Genomic DNA, 21734 nt, shown 5'->3' with positions numbered 1-21734 from the left:
TTTAGCACTTAAACCCCAATTTTTAGTATCCTGAATTCCTTTCAAACAGCTATCAGGTGTTAAGAACTAATTACTCATAAATGTGTATAAGTTCTCTATACTTTTAGTGATATGTATTAAATCTGCCTATTAAATAACAAATTTTTAAAAACTAAACTGAACAGACCTATTAGTTGGGCAGCTGTTCTAGCACCACCTGAATGTGAGCCAAGTGCCCTCAAGTTCATATCCATTGCTTGTCTTTTAATCCAATCACCTGTCACCACTGAAATCAAAGCAAAATTATAATGCCATAGAGAAATCTGTATCTTATTCTTGAGATTGATTATAGTCATACTGCTGTATTTTCTACTATCTAATCTTTGATCAGTGCATAAAAGGGAAAGCACTCATTGTAACAATGAGCTTAGAATAAACTAAGTGTGGAGTTCTCAACCTTAATATGCCAACTGGTTCATTTGTCAGACTAAGAACAAAACGGTTTGTAGACAGTATACTTGGCAATGGATTTAAAAGTCTATTGCCTTCAAATTATGGATATAATTTTAACAGCTATATTTTATGTAGATTGTGAAACAATTAATTAATGAAGTATCTACTTTGTGTCAGCCACAATGCTACCTGTTGGGAATACAAAGATAATCATTAAACCAACTTCTTCCTCAAGATTACTTTCTAATAATGAAGACAACATGTACCTAAATAAGTATTTACAGAATCTATCTATCTATCTATCTATCTATATGTACACACACACACACACACACATATACATATATATATATATGTATACCTTAGAATATAAATATATAGCATGTTATTCCTATTTAATATATATTTTAACATTTAATAGAAAATAATAAGTATCTAAAATGAATAAATAAATTAACAAGCTAATTTTTAAAAATTTTATTTAGAATTTTTTCCACAGTATATATGCATGAGTAATTCTTTTTTTATAATATAATCCCTTGTATTCATTTTTCCAAATTATCCCCCCCCCTCCAAAACCCCCCCATGACAGGCAATCCCATATATTTTACATATGTTACAATACAACCCAGATACAATATATGCGTGTAAATACCATTTTCTATTAACAAGCTAATTTTGAGAGGGAAGGCAAAAACAATTGGGAAGTCCAAGAGAAATTTTATATAGAAAGTGACATATGAGGTGGATTTTCAATGTATCCAATCATTATAAGAGATAGAAGTGAAGAATAAAAATATGGGGGATGTTCAATGCAAAGACAGATTGCAGATAGAATATTATATGTAAAGAACAGTAAACTTGCCAATATAACTAGTCTGTAGATTGTGTGGAACTTTAATGAAAAAAAAAGGAACTTTATCACATTTTAACAATCATTTATTAATGAATTTTAATTTTAAAAATATATACAAATGTAAACAAAGATAGTTTTCAACCTTCACTCCTGCAAAACCCTGTGTTCCAAGTTTTTCTCCCTCCTTTCCCAACAAACAGTAAACAATCCAATATATATTAAACATGTGCATTTCTTTTATACATATCTCTACATTTATCATGCTGCACTGGAAAAATCAGATCAAAAGAATAAAATAAGCAAGTAACAACAAAAAAGTGAAAATATGCTGTTTGTGATGCACACTCTTTCTGGATGCAGATAGCTCTCACCAGCACAAATCCATTGGAATTGACCTCAATTACTTCATTGTTGAAAAGAGCCAGGTCCATCAGTTGATTATCCCATAATTTTGTTGCCACTGTATCCAATGTTCTCTGGGTTCTACTCACTTCATTTAGTATCAGTTCATGTTTCTCTAGGCCTTTCTGAAAATATCCTGCTAATTGTTTCTTATAGAACAATAATATTCCATAATATACATATATATACATATATATAATATACATATATCATAACTTATTCAGCCATTCCTCAATTGATAGAGATCCACTCAGTTTACAGGTCTTTGCCACTAGGAAAAGGGCTCCTACAAACATTTTTGCACATGTATATATTCTTTAAAAAAAAAAAAAAAAAAGAAACTTTAAGTGATTGGTAAGGTTGTAAAAAATAGGTGGAGAAAATATTGGATCTGAGGCAATAGAGATTTCCCCAGAATTTATTGAGTAAAAGGAATAGAAAGAGGTAGAATAATGATAATTTCTTGGAATTTAAAATAATAAATAAAATAAAAACTAATTTTAAAATAAAATAATAAGTTCTGAGAGATCTTTTAAAAATATATAGAATATTTTAATGTTTTGAATGTATTGTCATGAATAATGAATTGTGTTTTTCTTTTAGGAAGGCACAGACATAGATGATGATTATGATGAAGATGATAAGGTGAGTTTGTCTTAAACCAGATATCTGTTAGGAGGCTAATTTAAAAATCACAGTAATATCTAGTCTGTGGTTATTTTTAAAATACAGAAGTGAGAAAGGTAAAACATGATGAAATAGCCAAATAACTTTAAAGGATATCTATATAAAACATTTAAATAAAGCAGTCTGAGATATGCCTTTCATTGTTTTTTTAAAAGTCACTATGTAATAACAAAAAATAAAGAATAATAGCTGTTACTTTGAAATGATATTTTCATTCTGTTGGTTGGGTCATCAAATGCGTAACTCTTTCACTTGCCCAGCTGTTACTGGCACCATTTTCATCTGGATATCTAAGTATGTCTGCCCATTTTCCTCTCAAGGAAGATCCTCTTGAGCTGCTGCTTTATTGTCATTAGACTTTCAGACAAAACCTTATGGAATAAAATGAAGAAAGTGAAGTGCCAAATTAGGCATCATTTGCTTAATGTACTTCTCTCTTTCCTGGAATCATGTAGAGATTTGAAACTAGGGTAGATAAAACCTAAGAGACCTGATGACTAAATCGGGGAAAAAAAAGAACAAAATAGAAGAGCAAGGCATTGTGGTTTGGAATAAAAATAGGTGAAGTTCAGCACTCAAGAAAGCAATGCCTGGAATTAGCTTTTAAGTTTAAGACTATGTCTGCATTGAACTAAAAACTCAATAAAGTCAAGAATGTTATTATTAATCTAAACTTTCTATCTATATACATGGTAAGAACTGAATTTTTTATATTTTATATTAATTATATTTGTTATTTTATAGGTTATATAAATTTTATCTATATAAGTTTACTTTTATTAAATTGAAGCAAATTTCACTGTATTATAAAGTTTCAAAATAAAAAGTAGTATTCAAATCCTGAGTCCTGAATAGCCAGGACCATAGATAAAGTTCATCAGGAACATCTCAGTGTCATAACCACAATAAGAAAATTTTTTAAAAATACCTGAGAGTTAATCATCTTGTCAAGAAAATGACAAACAAACAAATAAATGAAATGTGATCAATCCTTGAATGTTAATAAATAGCATAAAGGCCATACTGTTAAGAAGAAATAAGTTGTAAAAAAATTTTTATACCTCATTTCTTTTAATCAAAATACTATAAATTTCTATTTTCAAGCTTATAACCAGTTTTTCTGTGGTACACAGAAAATGAGAAGTTAAGAAGTTGTGTTTAGCCTTTGTACTTGCAGCCATTAACTAACTCAGCCAGGATTTGAACTTAGGTCTCCTGACTCCAATATCTATGTTCTTTTCCCTATGATATAATACCTCTCTAATAATTTTGTTTAATTATAATCTTTGGCATGGCCTTTGGTTGAAGACTGAGAGTCTCTTTTGATAACAACCATTAGCATCTTTAGAAAATGATTTAGCAAGCAGTGCCCTTAAAAACCAAAAATTTAGATCCATTTTCTATGATACAATTTTATGAATCTAGAATAAATATTCTTGTAAATTCTGATCTTTTTTTCTCCCTTCTCCCTCCATTATTAATGATAGTTTGAAAAAATCTTTCCATTCTACCAACATGTATTTCTCCACTTTCCTAAAAAGATAAACCGTAATATTGACTTTGAAATGAATGGAAATTTGAAACATTAAACAATGATTGTGTTTGTACATGCATCTTTACACACATCATGATTTATACCCTCTCAATCCCCCAACCCTTTCATAGTAATTGCTACGGCTAAGATTATTATAAAGTATACAGAGTTTGTGATATGGTACACATACTTCTATTTGCCATCATTAATGGTCAGCTTTTCTGGATTCTGTTATATGTTAGATATAACAGATCCTGTTTCTGGGAATTGTAACCTATCCTCTAAGAGATGAATTGTTTAAAATTCTAAATATATAGACACTTAGTTCAAAAACAGAAGAGCAAAAGAACTCTTTTCTACCTAAACTATCAACCTTGAAAATGAAAAACCCTTAATTGTCAGCTCTTCTACCTACTAAATTGTTGGTTTTCTTGGCAGTCTTCTTCATGGATAAATAACTACAGAGATTCTGGCTGTCTTGGATGTATAGTCCAGACTATATAGCTTGTAAATGTTAGGGCCTACCATCCTTTTATCCTTTGGAATAGGAATGATTATAAAATTCCATCCTAGAAACATCTTGTTTTTTTCAGTACTTAAGGTACCTGAATGTAACATATTAGTAACCAAAATTTGGCTTAACATAATTGGCTTCTTTCTTCATCAAATTTTTTAAAGCTTCAAAGTAGATAGTTGTCTGACTTTAAAAAAGGTGAATTTTAAAAACTAAATCTACAAAATTGGATGCCCATTCTCTTTTATAACTAATGGTACATATAAGAAATTGCTTGTTGTGTGTAGAATTCAGTAAGGACCCAGCAGAACAGATAATGGCAAGGTTCATCTGGTAGCAAAGAGATGACATTTTCTATTTGTGTTAGATTTAGCATGTGGAATCCTTCCGTATGGGCCTTATTTGTACGGATGGATTACAATGAAAATTGCATTAATTTTCTACACAGTAAAGGTCAGTAATTGAAACATGAACCAAGAGTTTATTGTGTAAAATGCTGTATCCCCATACTTAGGAAAGGTCACTCAAGACAATAATATCTTGTTTTCATTCCTGAAGGTATAAATAATTGCATTAGAGTTTCTCTCTTTTTCCAACCCAACAATCACTTACATAGAAGATTTTCAGCATTTACCATTAACATCAGGAGGGAGGAATGATAAGGGCACAGGGAGAAAAATTAAGCTAAAAGAACTTTTTACTGCTCTTTGGGGTGGGGGTTAGATAGATGGAAGCCAAAAGCATCTTGCCCACCTGGTGTTCTAAAAATCCAACTGCCAAAAACCACAGTAGCAGACTCTAGGTCTTCTATATCTTATTGAGAGGGCTAAGCATTTCCATTACAGATTCTCCTAAAGCACCATTGCCTGCATAGAAATTATGAATGGAAGGAAGTATAGCTCTTTTGCTCTAAGAGATTAGAAGCATATGTGATAAATGTTTGTTGAGTCAGAAACATGTTTAAATGAAAACAACAAATAAATATTTGTTATTTCATCTTTTGGAAAAATCAGATCATCATCATCAAGATTTAATCAGCTTTGAAATCAGTGATTTTAGTGTTTAATTTGGGATTGCTTTTGCCAAATATATTTATCCTTATACCATTAAGAGATGAATAGTATTTTTTGGAGAGAGATTCACATGATATGTGCTGGAAATCATCTTTTCTGAGAATTCAGAATCAGGACAGTTTGGATCAGGTAGCTTAATTCTAGTATGGTTGATCTTGCTGTATTTTTACAAAGTAGAGAGAAGATTAGTCCATAGGATTGTTATAAGGGAAGAGCAGTCCTTGGGAGAAGTTTTTTTTTTTTCCTCTTGATAGTGAGAGAATGGTTGATAAAATTCCTTTTTATCCCTTCCTTAGAAAATTCTCAACTTAAAACTATTTTTTAAATTAATAATGTACTTTTTGTGGCTAGCTGGAAGGGAGTATTACTTTATCTTAAATGGTGCTTGAAGATTGTGAAGTGTTAACTTTCTAAACTGGAATTAAAAGGAAAGAACTTGGTGAAGATATTAATTTTGTATGATTACTTGTTTGTGCATATATGTATATTGGAGACATATAAAGGGCAAGAAAAAACTCATCTACATGACATTTTGTAGCAGCCTGATTATGAATAATTGTCCAAGTAATAAAGTAAATGGTCATTTTGATTTAACTCCTTTTAATTTGATTTAATATGATTTTGGCTATGAATTGATTTAATTGCTAACATTTTTACCATGCCATCACAGTTTCAAGACTTTAATAGTAAAATGGATCAGAGCCAATTCTTAATTATCAGTTTATTCATGTTGTGAATGAGAGGGGATTACTTTCTCCATTTCCTGTAGGCATTTCATTGAGACATCAGCTTCCTCAAATTTTCTTTTTTAAAAACACAACCCTTTTTCTCATAAATTTTCAAAGCAGAATTTTGGCTTTTATTACCAATAAAGATCATATTGGAAAATTTGTAGGACTTGTACAAGACATATTGAAACCTTCTTTGAAATCAAGCCAATTGCTTTAGGAAGTTTAGTTGCTTTCTGGTTCAGGAATATTCCAAATGTTTTAGTGGGTCCTTTATATTGTGTTCAGGTAGCCCAACTCACATTTGACACTTTTTCTGATGAAGAAGAAAGCATGTAGTTCAGAATACTATAATTTGGCTTTTGTATAGAGAACTTTTAAACGAGTATTATATCCTCCTGTCAACCAAGGATAATTCTCCATTCAAAACGTAATAAAGGAGATTCAGTGTGGCATTCACAGTAGAAAGAGCTCTACTCTTTGGGAGTGCTGTCTTGGATTTTAGTACCAATTCTGCCACTTAACTAGGCCCATTTTCCTAATCTGTAAAATTCAGGCTTTGGACTTGAAGCTTTCTAACATTTCTTCCCACTGTGAGATTGAATAGTCTTATGAATAGTCTGATTTTTGAGTTGCCTTTTCCTTTATGTGTTTTTAATATGTCTGTTATAATGGCAGCTGTTATTTTTATCTATTATCTATTCTCTATTAATTTAGCCATGACAGTATATAAAAATTTTTAATGAATTATTATTACTCTTATGTGATATGGAAACCAAGTTCTAATTTCCCTAATGTGTCATTTTGTTATACAAAATTTGAAGTAGAAAATTTTGAAGTAGTAAGCTTTAAAGTCCTCAAATGGAAAGCAATATTTTAAATTCAATAAGCATAATTTAGAAACATTTAATAAAATAGGGTTCTGAGGAATATATAGTACAGTTAGTGATTTGTATTGTCTATTACATCACAAAAATGAAGGGCCACAAACACCTTGAAATCTCAGACTCTAAGACTCTCTTTCAAAACAGAAACTCCCTTTTACACTGATTATGAAAAAATTCTATGGAAACATTAACCCTGTTTAACTTGTAATGACAATGACATTCTATGTTATCTGCCTCATATAACTTTAAACTTGCCCAAAGGCTAGCAAAAGTTTTAAAGAAGATTTTTCTAAACTGTCCCAGGTTTTTCATTCATGAATTATCATTATTTTTCCATTTTTTGTTCTTCATTACTTTTACTGCTTGAGCCCTCTGGCTTGATACCAGATGAGTTTCCTGTTGCGTGCCAAAAAATGTGTTGATGAATACCAATTGTGTGAAAGTTACATGTGCAGTGTGTGAGTGCTTTATGTAATGTACAGGAAATTAGAGCAGCATAAAACCACTTAGAACTGATATTGATTCAAAGGCGAAATTCTCAGTTGTGTTCATTTCCCTAGCATTGAGTGTAATAGATACAACTTGAGTAGGAAGTATTCTATTATAATTTAAAACATCTTTGTCACCTCCATTTTAATAACATACAAAGTGTTGTGGTTTTTTTTTTTTTTTTTAAGTGCAAGCTTTTTTACAGAAGGGGGTCAAAACGGCAATTCCTGCTACATTTAGATAGAAATCCTCAAATCAATTTCTATGATTTATAAAGAAAAATTAGGTCATACTCTTGGTTACTTTTTTAATGCTGAACATCACTTTAAAATCTATCTCTGAATTTTATAATTCTTTAGATTATCAATATTCAGTGATATTAGGCTTCAAGAAATAGGTTACAGTTTTTTATCAAAATGGTATTTTTTTAGTCTGATTTATACTTAGAATAACATATTCAACAAAGAACTTGAAGATGGGGATTTTGAATCTATTTTTGACAAAGTTGATGTGTGCTATTTTGACAAACACTACCTAATTTTTAAACGTGTAAAATATATTTTTCCCTGCCAGAGTTAATCTTCAGCAATGTGTCCCTGTTTTTGTTCAGGCAATTAATGGAGAAATGAAGGGTTTTTTTTTTTCTTAAATCAGACCATGCAGGAAAGATTTAAAGTAACATACTGATTGTATAATTAATTCTCAGTTGTAAATTCATTTTGATGGTGTTAATTCTCTCCCAGAGGCTCAAGACTAGTTTATTTCACCTACAGTGCTGTAATCATCTGAGAAATTAGGAAGAGAAAAGGCCTTGAAGAAAGATTGGACTCTTTATTAAAAAAAAAAAAAAAAGTCAATTGTGGCAATTGGGGTTTGGGATTGGTGTAAAAAGAGTTATTATTCAGAAAAAGGTAGAATATTCATTATTACCTAAATACTTCAAAACATATGTTTTAAAACTTTGAAATCTCAACTTATTTTTAATGAATCAATAGTTATAGTCTTAGTCACCAAAGCAGCTAAGTGATGATAAAATTTCTTGGAAAGAATTTTTTAGTTTATATTTTCTTGGAAAAAGAAACTAGCATTTTAATGTAAGGAGTTAAATTTTGTCACATATACAAGTTTATCAAATTTCCTTATATCATAGGATCCCAATTTTTCTTGACAATCCATGATGAAGTAGATAGGAAATGATTAAACATGATTTCTAGAACTAGAATTTTCACCCTTTTATTTCTCCTGACATACGATTTAAGTTAGATCACTTGGTACATCCCTAATCTTATATAACTTTTTAATACTTCTAAGCTATATAAATATTAATACATATTATTCCTTTATTGTATAGACTTGCACATGCTGTTATCTTAAAGCTCCTGAAAAAGAAATTTTTTTCCTAAAATATTGGAATTTCACATAATTAAATATTCCTTAATTCAAATTATCTAGTTTATCCACTTATTCATATCATTGTATTTCCCTCTTTTCTTGCATATACTATGTTACATATTGAAAATATCAACTATACTTTTTGGTCCTAAGTATAAAAAAGTAAGCATCTGTGATTGCTATTATATCTTTCTGAATGAATCAGTGTTACTTTTCTTGGAGGCTTAGGAGCTGCAGCAGATGTAATGTTGTCTTTGCTAAACTGTGTTATCACCACATTTCGTAGTTCAATTTGAAATGTGTAAATAAAGCCAGCATGATATAGATAGAACTGCCAGATGATCTTTCTTACAGCTCAGGGCAGCATGAGTAGGCTTGTCCTGGAAGATCATTTTTTTTTTTTTCTAAAAAATTATGTTATCTCCAGTTTTCTGCAAGTTAGATAAGAGTATTTTCTCTGGAGCAAGTGAGTCTGTACTCTGTTGATTGTCAGTACTAATATCTTATTCAGTATTTAAATCATAAAATGGTAGATTCCTATGTAATTTTTGCCTTTACTTAGTTTTTCCCTTGCTAAGTCAGTCCTATCCCATATCACTAGCATATTTTTTGCACAAATAAGTAAAAATACAAATAGATATCTGCAGCTAAATTTTTTCATAGTTCACCCAAAATTGCAAAGGATTACAGAATCCTAGAAATAGAGTTAAAATTCATAGAGAGGTGGTCAAGACAATCTCTCCAGAGAAGACAGTCAACTAAGGCCTAGAGAGATTGAATAACTTCTCTGGTGCTACATACCTGGTAAATGAGGCAGGATTTAAAGTGAAGTATTGCTGAAGCCACTTCACCATGCTACCTCTCAAATATATATTTCTTTAAAACATATACATGTGACAAAATGCACAAGATTATGCAGTTTGTTGAAAATGAGATGAGACAGAGAGGTTGTAATGCAAAAAAAAAGGTGGAATCAGTCAATGAATTTAATGCCTAAATTGTGTTAAAGAATTGTGTTAGCCTTTGGAAAATAAAACATATAAAATGTCTCTTCCCACAAAAGGGTTATTATTCCTTTGAAGTGTGTATGTATGTGTGTGTGTGTGTGTGGGGAATAATAACCTATATGGAACAATTAGAGAATAGTTAAAGAACATGATATATAGCATAAAATAACATAGTTAAGTGAAATAGAGAATAGAACATATATACTTATATCCTATGTATTTAATAATTACTTGATTTAAATGCCTACTGGATTGTAAATTTCATAAAGGCAGAGGCTGCATCTGATTTGTAATCTTAATCTTATTTATGTATACTCTGGCCTTACTACAAAGCTCTGCCTCCAGGAGATACTTAATAAATGTTTGTTCCATGAATGATGTACTATTTGTACAATCAATCAGCATTTAGACACAATAAGCAAAAAGATGTTAAAAAATGAAGAGAGCAATGTAGGTTGGTATTACTAGTCAAGCTTTACAAAAAGACATGAGATAGTTTGTTCTTCCAAGGATAATTAGGTTGTGGAAACACTTTTATAAGTTGTTATTACTCTTCTTTGAAACAGGACAGAACAACAACAGCAAAACTCTTCATGACCTTGTATATTAAGACAACTATAGGGAGAGAAAGGAAGGCTATTTCCTCCAACTGAAATTATATGTGATAATTATAAAACATTGACTACCACAAAAAACACACACACACATACACAAAACAAAACAAAACAAAACAAAACAAAACAAAACAAAACAAAAAAAAAAAAAACATGTCTTTTCCATATAGGAGATAGGTCTGAGGTAAAGCTACTAGTGTTTGTAAAAGGTTTTTGCCATGTAATATCTAATTAAATAAATATTTCTTAAATATCTAATATATACTATGCACTTCAGAATTTTGAAGTTCCCAGCCAGGATTGCTAAGTAGCAGAAAGAGATAAATTAGGAGAAAGTGTATGGAGAAAAATGTACTTTTGTTTTGGATGTATTACTTTTCTCGGGTACTCCACAGTGTGGGTCTGGCTTCTAACTGGAGATATTCAGGACACAAGTAGAATTATGAGTCTAGAACTCTAGGGAGACATTAGAAGTAGAATTTTATTTGAGACATATATATGCATTTGGGACATATATGTACATTTAATATGTGCTTTAGGCACTAAAGATAGAAATTCATGTACACAAATAACTCTGACTTTTGCCTGAGTGGAATAGGTTCAAAGAAAAATGTTCTGGTAAAATACTATGAGATATTTGAGACTATAGGATTCACTTTTATATGGGAGGTAAGAAAAGTTTTGTGGACATGGAAAACATATAAATTTGTTTTGTTTTAAAATAGATTTACTTGTTAAAATGATTGTATTTTTGTTTTATCCTTTTTTTTCCCCTAACGAGCAGAGGTTGGGAATTTGGAAGATAGAAGACCTAGCAATACTGTTGCCAGGGGGGAAAAACGTCAGTGAAGCATTAAAAAAAAGGAATAGAGGAAAATAGAAGGAAATTCAGAAGAAAACACAGAGAAGCACAACAGTTAAAAGTAGTATGATGAATTAAAAGAAAACACAGATAAGCAGGATAATCTATAATTGTAAAAAAATCCTATTTTTAAAAAATTGAAAGTAATATGTAGAATTTTCACATGCTTTTATTAAAGCAACTGCATAATAGAGATTCATGGTTTCAAATATCTTCTGTTCTATTTTGTAAATGGAAGGTCAGAGAGAATTGTTAAATTCAAAATAAAATTTGCTGGATTAAAAAAAGTAATGAAAAGTGTGAATTTGAGAGGATAGACTGGGTGGGAGAAATTCGACAAGGAAACTGTTATAATAATATAAGCAAAAAAAAAAAAAAAGGAAAGGACTTAAGGTCTTTTGCAATGGGAAATAAGACAAAGTTGCATTTGCAAAAGATTTCAGCGAAAGAGTCAAGCTTAGCAGCTAATTGGACTGTAGGTTAAGGAAAAGAAAAGAGTCAAAGAAAATTCTAAAGTTCTCAACCAGGGTTATTGAATAACAGATAAGTTTGGAGGAAATTTAAGGGGAAAGATATATCCTTATTCTAGATGTGTTACTTTTCTTGGGTGTTCCACAGTATGGATCTAGCATCTAACTGGAGATACCTAGGGGACAACTGGAAATATGATTCTAGAGCTCTAGGCAAGGATTGGAAGCAGAATTTTATTTGGAACATATATGTATGGCATATTTATAGTCACTGGTGAAGTTGCCTCAGAAAAATTTGTGGAGCTGATAGCTAATTTTTATTAATAACTAACATTTATTTAGTATTTACTACATACCAAGTACTGCGCTAACTATAATTTTCTCATTTGATACTTAAAAGAACCATGGAACATATGTGTAAAGGGCTGAAAATCTGAGTTGCTTTGAGCCAACCAAGCACTTGAGGCTAATTGCCTATTGGATAATACTCTATTAACATAAGCTTGGAGGATGACCCAGACCAACTATTCTGTCCTGGCTTGATTTGTGGGTGGAGACAGAGAAATGTGAGAGAGTTGAGAGGGTGGAGTAGGACAAGGGGGATCATTCTTTGGTGGTGGAGAAAGAAAAAGGTGTGGAGATTCCTATAAGTAATATCCTGATGGCAAAGCCAAAAGACCAAGAATAAAGACTTTTGCTTATCCTGACTCTGGCTGATTCTAAGATATCCAGGGCACTAATGTGGTCATTATACATATGTGCTACTATTGTTTTCATTTTACCGTTAAAAAAAAAAAAAAAAAAAAAAAAAGCTGAGTAAAATAGGGGTTAAATGATTTGCTCAGGATCACACAACTTGTAAGTGTTACATGTCAGATTTGAAATCTTGTTTATCCGACTCCAGGCCCAAAATTCTATCCATGGTGTCATCTATCTGTCCCTCATTTTTCTTCTTAGTGAGAAGAAAATAGGGTTAAGAACAAAATATTGAGAGTCATGCTTAAGGTTATATGAAATTCCATTTTCTATTGCCTAATCTTTAATAATTATCCCAGCACTTTTTCAAATAGCTATAAAATACTCTTAAGGAGATGTATTTGCTACCAATACAGACATAACAGTTCCAATAATTAATTTTTTTTCATTCCAATTTGCATGTCAAACAATTTTTACTGGACAATCTATAAAAAGAGGATGCAGAGAGAATGATATTTTTATCATATATATATATATATATATATATATATATATATATATATATACATTTATTTATTTATTTTACTCTGGGGCAAGTGTACATGAGAGCCTGGGTCACCTGTGCACAATGATAACATTACTAGATCGAATTCATATGGTAAAGTTTTTTTGTTTATTTATTGGTCTTATCTTTAATATGGAATTACTCAAAGGTCAAGCCAATTAGAAAATAAGATGACTTTTTAAATGTAATTTCTTATTTTGGTTTGCTAACTCAATTTTCTTCTTGATAATAGGAACCCAACTGGATGTTTGGCTTCTGGTGGGGGAGAGAAATGTCTCATTAAAAAGAAAAAAATTATGAAATTGAACTGGGTGGAAATTTTAGTTAGTGTTCAAGAAATTGTTTTGACCTAAACTGTAGACTGCTAGAAGGAGAAACAACGTCTGCCCTTTGTATCAAATTCCCAAATGTTCTCAAATGTCCCTTTATACACATGAACCCTTATGTAGCAAACATAGATGGGTTTTCATGATTGTGTTCAGTTAATATATGATTTTGGATTGCTGAGCATGAATTAGGTCAGACAGACAGCATAACTAATTATTGGATACAAGATGCTGAAAGACTTGGGAGTTTAGCAAAGAATTTAAAAACCAGATTGGAAAATACAAAATTGTCAGAGCCATTAGAGTAGTACAAAAGAGAAAATAATGAGCTTGACTTCTCATATAAAGTATGGGGAAGTAATAGAAGCAAATAAAATTGGAATTATTGCAGCATTTCTGGGAATTGCTACATATTCTTACCCAGGGAAGCTGGAAGTGAAGTTTGTTCATCAGCCTCTGTCCCCTTCTTCAAACCTCTTCTTCACAGATACAAGTTATGAACTGGGACAAAGAGAAACAATCTATATCTCATAACAATATATTGCATAGCAAAGGTAAAGGCCTCTTAAATTGTAAATACTCCCTTGACAGAAGCTACACAGCAGTGATAGGCTTAAAATGAAATGAAGCTGAGGAGACTGACTCTTCTAAGAACTGAATGGAATAATCTGAGTATCCTCCTTGTCTCATAATTCAAACTTCAATTTAGCAGTTTGATATAATCCTACTCTGGCTTCTAAATTTCAATATGTGAGAAAACTATTTCAGAAAGAATATCTTTTGGTACTATGTATCTGTGACTGTGGTGACATATATATATATATATATATATATATATATATATATATATATATATATATATATGAAATAGTTAAAGAAAACACTAAATATAAACCTGTTAGAATGTGTATCTTTTGTGGGGCAGGAATACATTAGCCTAATAATAATGGAAGAATATTGTATTTGCAGTTAGAGAAATCGGGTTTAAATTCCAGCTCCATTATTTCTTATTTGATTGATTTTGAACAACTCATTTTACTTATGTGGCTCTCTTTCCTCATCCATAAAATGTCGGGTTGAATCAGATGACATTTAAGCTCACTTCCAGATCTAAATCTAGACCTATTTTATTTCTACTTATGTATAAGAGTAGCTAATTTGGAACTTTTTACCTTTTTGTCATCATTTGGCTAATTTAAAAATGTTAATTTTAAGTACTTACCATTTATAAGTACAGCAAATTCATTTAATGATTTAGCAACAGGTATTTTCTAAATAAACAATCGTGATACCATTAACAAAATTCTATTCTGTTTGAAAAAGACATGGAAGATTAGTGAAATAGATACCACTTTGCTTTAGATTAAGTTTCCTTATGTGAATTATTCATTTTGTCATTCATAAAATCCTTGAATTACAGGATGATTTGGATATCATAAAGTCTAATCACTTTTTCTATGAATTATCCATGGTAATGTTTTAATCTCTTCTTGGTTTTCCGCAACTCTACCATATTTGGGGGCACTGATTGATCTGGGAGCCTAAAGTACTTTATATTAAACACAAAACTCAGAAGGCATTGGAGTACAAGGGAAAGAATACTAGTTCTAGAATCAGAATCCCTAGGTTCATATGCTACCCTTAATGCTTACCTGTGTGACCAGTCATTCTTTCTGAATCTCACTGCCTTTTTGTGTAAAATAAGGAGTTTGGACTAGATGACTTGTGAGATTCCTTTCAACTTTTATATATAATCCTATAACATATACAACATATATATATATTGGGATTTGAAACTACTTGAAATGCCTTAATTGGTAATTATTTGAGATTCTCCTTACCTCATCAAACCAATGGCATTAACTACCATTAAATGAATCAGCTCATTGACCATAAAAGATTATCTAATAAACTATAATTTCCTATAAACCTCTTCTATATACTTCTCTATTATTTGACCAAATTTGTTATATTGAAATAATCTTTTATTAATTAATCCTGCTGATTGGCAGTAAAATTTACTGTAGAATCAAAGTGAGACACTTCTACTAAGTTACATAGGAAATATATATGTGTATATATTTTATATGCACATATCAGCATATATGTGTGTATATACATACACACAAACATATATATATGTATGTATGTACACAGACACACACACACATGTATCCACAGGTAAGGAAGGGTATGATACCTTCAATGAAGAGAGAAGTAGGAAAGGAAGGAAAAGAAAGAGTTTCTCAACTGACCAATTCTAGTTGGATTCCTAGTGGGTCAGCTCTATTCACAGAGATTGCTATTGTCCTTCATTCTTGAAAAGGACCATGACATCAGGAAAGTTATGCCATGACATGCAAAAGAATTGTATTTAAGTTAGGGAAGGCTTTGCAAGATTACCTGTCTCACTTTCTCTTCCAGAGCCATCTGGATTAAGGGGCCAGATATAAACCAGGACAACTGGAAATGGTCCTGGATACAGTGGGAAATCTTAGCCTTTCTTTTCTCTTCTTCTCTTCTCTTCTCTTCTCTTCTCTTCTCTTCTCTTCTCTTCTCTTCTCTTCTCTTCTCTTCTCTTCTCTTCTCTTCTCGTCTCGTCTTGTCTCTTCTCGTCTCTTCTCTTCTTTTTCCCTTTCCTTTTTTCCCCCTGAACCCTCCTAAGATATCTTGGGGTTACTGGCTACATTTTTCTTAAGGCCCATGTCTCAAATCCAAATCACTCTGACTCTCAATGATTGGCCAACATTAGGTCCAAGGCCAAGCCCTAATTGATCATTGTTTAGGTCCAGATTGATTCAGTATGAATATAAATATGAATCATTTCTGTTTTTGCCAGAAACTATGAGAGCCCTCACCTCCAAATTTATTTGTTTATTTTTTAAACAAGTAAAAGAGGCCATTCTTTGCCTCAATTGCTACCTCGTTTTAATTATTGAATGGGTTTGGCCTCAAACTGAAACCTGTTAAAAACCATAGCTTAAAAAGGCCAAAGTCTCCCATTGCATCCAGGACCATCTCCGGTTATCCTGACCTATATCTGGTCTCTAGACCCAAATGGTTCTGAAGGAGAAAGTGAGGTAGTTGGCCTTGCACAGCCGTTTCTCATTTAAATAAAATTCACTTGCATGTCATGACATTACCTTCCTGATGTTATGATCCTCTTCTAAAACAAAAGACAAGCAACAATGTATGTGTGTGTGTGTATGTTTATACACTACATATATATGTGTATGCTTTTACATATATTCATATGTATATGTGCATCTGTATCTTATGTGTGATTAATCTTATGCTATTATAAGCATGAAATGAAAAAAATATATAAAATATTTTTTCTCCTTCTCTAGGAATCTGAGAAAAAAGGTTTCATTGAAAGAATCTACATGGTTCAAGACATTATTACAACTGTTCAAAATGTCTTGGAAGAAATGGCATCTTTTGGAGAACGAATTAAAAAGTAAGTGTTGTTAAAAAAAAAAATCTGTTCAAATGGTTAAGGCCCAAGACAATGTGACACAAATGTTATACAGAAAAGATTCAGCTAAATGCAAGAAAAGTTTTGTTTTTTTAAGTCCTGTTTGACTTTGGATGCTCCATGGCTACAACCCTCTTATTCTCTTAACTCACTTAGGATAACATAGGAAGCAAATTTACTTATTATACTGAGTGCTCTGAGTTAAAGCACAGATGTCAAGCTTGTTTTGGAGGGAACAAGAGACCTGAAAAATATATGCTCTGAAAAATTCTTCAACTAAATTGAAATGTTAATTGGAAAATGTTTAATAAAATAGATAAAATACAGTATAATACAGGTAATAATTTTTTTTTTCAAATCAATACACAGTCTATAGGGATTTGTTTTTAAAATGAGTTTGATGTAGTTAGAAGAGTAAGTAAAAAAGTTATTTTGCTTCTAATTCTAATTCTAATAATAAAAGTTTTATGTTTTTTTGTTTGGTTGGTTTTTTCCCTGAGGCTGGGGTTAAGTGACTTGCCCAGGGTCGCACAGCTAGGAAGTATTAAGTGTCTGAGATTAGATTTGAATTCGGGTCCTCCTGAATTCAAGGCTGGTGCTCTATGTACTGCGCCACTTAGCTGCTCCCTATTGTTCTTGATTATTATTAGTATTTCTACTCTGAGCACCATGCTCAATCTAATCTTCACTTGAATTCCTCTTTGTATTCTCTGATGCTTAGCAAAGTATAAATCTACAGGTCTCCATAGCTGATGCCAATTTGCCTTGATAGAGGGAGTTTTCTCCTAAAAGTAAAGGTGATAGAATGGAAGACATGTTGAATTTACAACTAAAGGTTGTGGGCCTAAATTCTTTGGCTCTGACTCTTACCAACCTTGTGACCAGGAAAACTCTTAATGAAATTAAATGTCTTCATCTATAAAATAGAGATGATAATAGTTGCTGTTCGAAAATTACTTGTAAACCCTAAAACATTGCATTTAATTATTAACTATTATTGTTCTTCTTAATCTGTAACAAAACATTCAAATTATGAATACATTTTCCTATTGCCTTATAATTATCTTTTCCAGGCAAATATGTATAAATAGCCTATTTTTTATTACCATAATAGGTACCTTTTGGGGATTTAAGGTAAATTTTATTTTAGTTTGTCCCTACTGAATTATACACTATTCATCTGGTTATGACTTAAGAGAAGGGAAGTTTTAAGAAAAGTAGAATTTCTACTCAAATGCATTATAAATTATCTTCTTCATCTTTTGTAAGAAACAAAGGCAATTCTGACTAATATATATTGAAATAAGCCTCAGAAATATTTAACTTCACTGAAGCACTAGTAAAACAATAAAGTGGTGATGGTATAAAAGGAACACCATCATGTAGGTGGCTAAGAGTTTCTAATTGCTTTAAAAGCTTCCATGAATAAATGTGTCCATTGAATGATTAAAGAAAACAGAGGAAAGACTCTTTTTTTAAGAGGAAGACAGAAGAATGATTTAACAAAAATTTACAAGGGCTTTGAGGTTCTACCCTGCCTGTGCAGCTGTGGTGGCAATGTCTGAGACATATATTCCAGTCCATGAACAGGGTACTGTTCTGACCAGCTGCAGTAGAGGAAAGCTTCTAAAGCTCTGCTACTATAATTTGTTTGCTATTCATTTTGATAATAATGACCTTAAAGAGCCTTTAGGCATTAAAGTGGGATGTCATGTGTAACTCTGTTGGAATTCCATTGTAATTTGCTGTTCATGAAGCAGGAAAAGTTTCACCCAACTTTTTTACACTTGATGGATGAACTGATTTAAGCAAAAATCTTTGGAGAATAACAGTTTTTTATATATGCATATTTCTAATTTTATGTAATATCAGAGATACTTTAGACCCCTCGTGTCATTACATTATTGCCATGAAAGTTGAATTTTCATTTGATCACAAATACTTTAGTTGTATAGTATATCTTAGTCAACAAATATTTACTAAACATCCACCTCATAATAATAACTAGCATTTATATAACATCATCTTAAGATTTTCAGAATACTTAACATATTTATTTCATTTTATTCTTAAAATAACTCTGTGAAGTTATTTAACATGTTTAACATTTGACATGACTACCTGCTATCTAGGGAAAGGGGTTGGGGTAAGGAGGGAAAAATTTGGAACAGAAAGTTTTGCAAGGGTCAGTGTTGAAAATTTACCATGTATATATTTTATAAATAAAAAACTATCATAAAACAGAGAAAAAAATAACTATGAAGTCAGAGTTGTTATGATTTTCATTTGACAATTGAGGAAGCAGACAAAGATTTAAGTGACATACCCAAAGTCAAACAGCTAGTATCTTTGTAAACTTTAAAATAAATATATACATATAAATATATATGTATACACACACATATATATATAAAATTTCAATTTGAACACTTATCTTTTTAAATAGGTATTTAATAAATAATAATGAATTATAAATTTCTTTAGGATAGAGACTATTTCAATTTTGCCCTTTTATCTCAAATGACTGGTTGTAGTAGCTGCTATGTGGCAGGAAGGTAGTAGAGCAGTCAAGGTATTGGAAACAAGACCTTTATTCAAATTCTGCTTCTGATACATGAAATCACTGTAGCACTCCATTGTCACAAACTAGCAATTAAATCTGGAATTTGAACCCCAGCCTTTCAGTTCAGAACCAGAATTATGTTTATTCTGTTTTATCATAATATAGTTTATTGCTGAAGTCGGAGACACAATCCCTGACTTTTAATTGGAGCTCAAAGATTATGCTTACATACACATATGTATAGCTCTACATAAATAGTAATGGCTTAATATAAGCAAGTATAAAAATACTGGGACAGACAAAGTTCTGTCAGATTACAATAGGAAAGGTAATCATTGTCAATGAAGATGATCAGAAATGATGTGGTTAAAGCATTTATTTAGCATTTTAAGGTTTGTAAAGCACTTTACAAATATTATCTATTTTATCCTCACAACAATCTTAAGAACTAGGTACTGTTACTGTTTTCATTTTACAGTTGAGGAAACTGAGGAAGGCATATGTTAAGCAACTTATTCTGACTTTTAAATAGATTATTAACTTGAGAAAGAATATGCTGTAGAGGTCAGAATGCTAGAATAAGAGTAAGAATTCCAATCCTACTTTTGCTATTTGCTGCTTCTGTGACCCCAGGCAAATCATAGTACTTCTCTAAGTCTCAATATAAGGACAAAGAATTTATAGGACCACAGGACCATGGTAACTGAAGTAGATTTGGGAATTCAATTTGGAAGGAGGAAATCAGACCAGTTTTCTATGCCTAAATAACTGGAAAAATGATGGAAAATAACTGGAAAAGTTCGTTCTACACATTCTAAAGTTCTTTGAATTATTTTGCCAAAAATGATCAGGAATATTCTCCAATCCATTCACACTGTCACACTTCATACTGTCTTTCCCTGTAACCAACTGCTATGTTTCTATCCGTTTTAATTATAGAAAGAGATCTCGTTAATGGAAAGAATCATGTTTTTTCCATATACCTGTGAAAATTATAAAATTATTCTATTTGGAATATGTAAAAGTTTTAGTTCTTTCTTGTGAATGGATATTTAGATCTCTAAATATGAAACATATTTGATATAGAATGTTAAATGATCATATGAATATACCTATTCCTCAGTATTTGTTGCCAAAAATAGATAGCTAAAATAGAAACAGAAATAGTGATCCAGAGATCCCTGGAAATAAATCTTTTCTAAGTTCCAACATCAAAGTATCTCTATTCCTAAACCTTTAAAGATAGTGCCTTCCATCTTAGTAGTAAGGTTTTTTAAGGGAACAAATAGCAACTTTTTTCTACATTAATTACTATTATGGTCAATGTATATTTTTAGGAATGGACATTTCCATAAATGTTAAGCTACTGATATTTTGACAGACATCTTTTTAAGTGCCCTCTTTTCTTTTCAGAAAAGCATATAGTTGCCTGAAAGGAAATTTTGAATTTGTGTGAATCTCAAATAGTTTGGTATTTAGTAAGCAATTAATTCATACTTAATAGACTGATATGCCAGGATTAATGTAATATGATGCTAAATATTTCAGAAACATCTATATTAAATTCCTCATTTTTCTACAGCACATTTAACTGGACAGTCCCATTTCTCTCTGGACTGGCCTGTTTAGCACTGGCAGCAGCCACCATTACTTTGTACTTCATACCACTGCGCTACATCATTTTAATATGGGGTAAGTTCTGCTTGATTTTTCTCTCCCATTGAGTTTTAGGAAACAATACAACTAACTGATGTGGTAAAGCATGAACTATAGAATTTATTGTTAATTAAATACAAGATTATAAAAATTTCTTCAAGTAAAAAATTTTCAGTACTTCCTTGAAATAATCTGTTACCTAGAAGATAATTTAACTGTGTGTCTATGTGTGAATACACATATACTTTTTGAATAATGTTGAATAAATATATATATATATATGTGGGTATATATATGTATGTATATATGTATATGAAAGTATATAAACAAGCAAATATACATATGTATATGTATGTTTATTTACTTGTCCTTTTTCCCTTTGGATTTTCTCAACTATAAGAATCGTTGAATAAAACATAGCTGAGCTTGTGCATCTTTGCAGGAAACTCAGCTATTCATATATTGAATGAATACCTACAAGGTGCTCTCTATATAATATTAAA

The 21734-nt window shown here is 31.2% G+C and overlaps 1 protein-coding gene across 5 annotated transcripts in view; it reads left to right on the top strand.

The window, feature by feature from the left end:
- Nucleotides 1-21734, top strand: part of MCTP2 (multiple C2 and transmembrane domain containing 2) — a 260840-nt gene that overhangs the window by 227290 nt on the left and 11816 nt on the right. For all 5 annotated transcript variants that reach the window (XM_074295061.1, XM_074295057.1, XM_074295058.1 and 2 more), the window contains 3 exons: nt 2294-2335; nt 16885-16994; nt 21158-21267. In XM_074295061.1, coding sequence (XP_074151162.1) covers nt 2294-2335; nt 16885-16994; nt 21158-21267 — 262 coding nt within the window. The remainder of the gene's footprint in view (nt 1-2293; nt 2336-16884; nt 16995-21157; nt 21268-21734) is intronic.

The sequence above is a fragment of the Sminthopsis crassicaudata genome, chromosome 2 (genome assembly GCF_048593235.1).
Source record: "Sminthopsis crassicaudata isolate SCR6 chromosome 2, ASM4859323v1, whole genome shotgun sequence".
NCBI classification, from domain to species: domain Eukaryota; kingdom Metazoa; phylum Chordata; class Mammalia; order Dasyuromorphia; family Dasyuridae; genus Sminthopsis; species Sminthopsis crassicaudata.
This window is presented reverse-complemented; position numbering and strand designations above follow the sequence as displayed.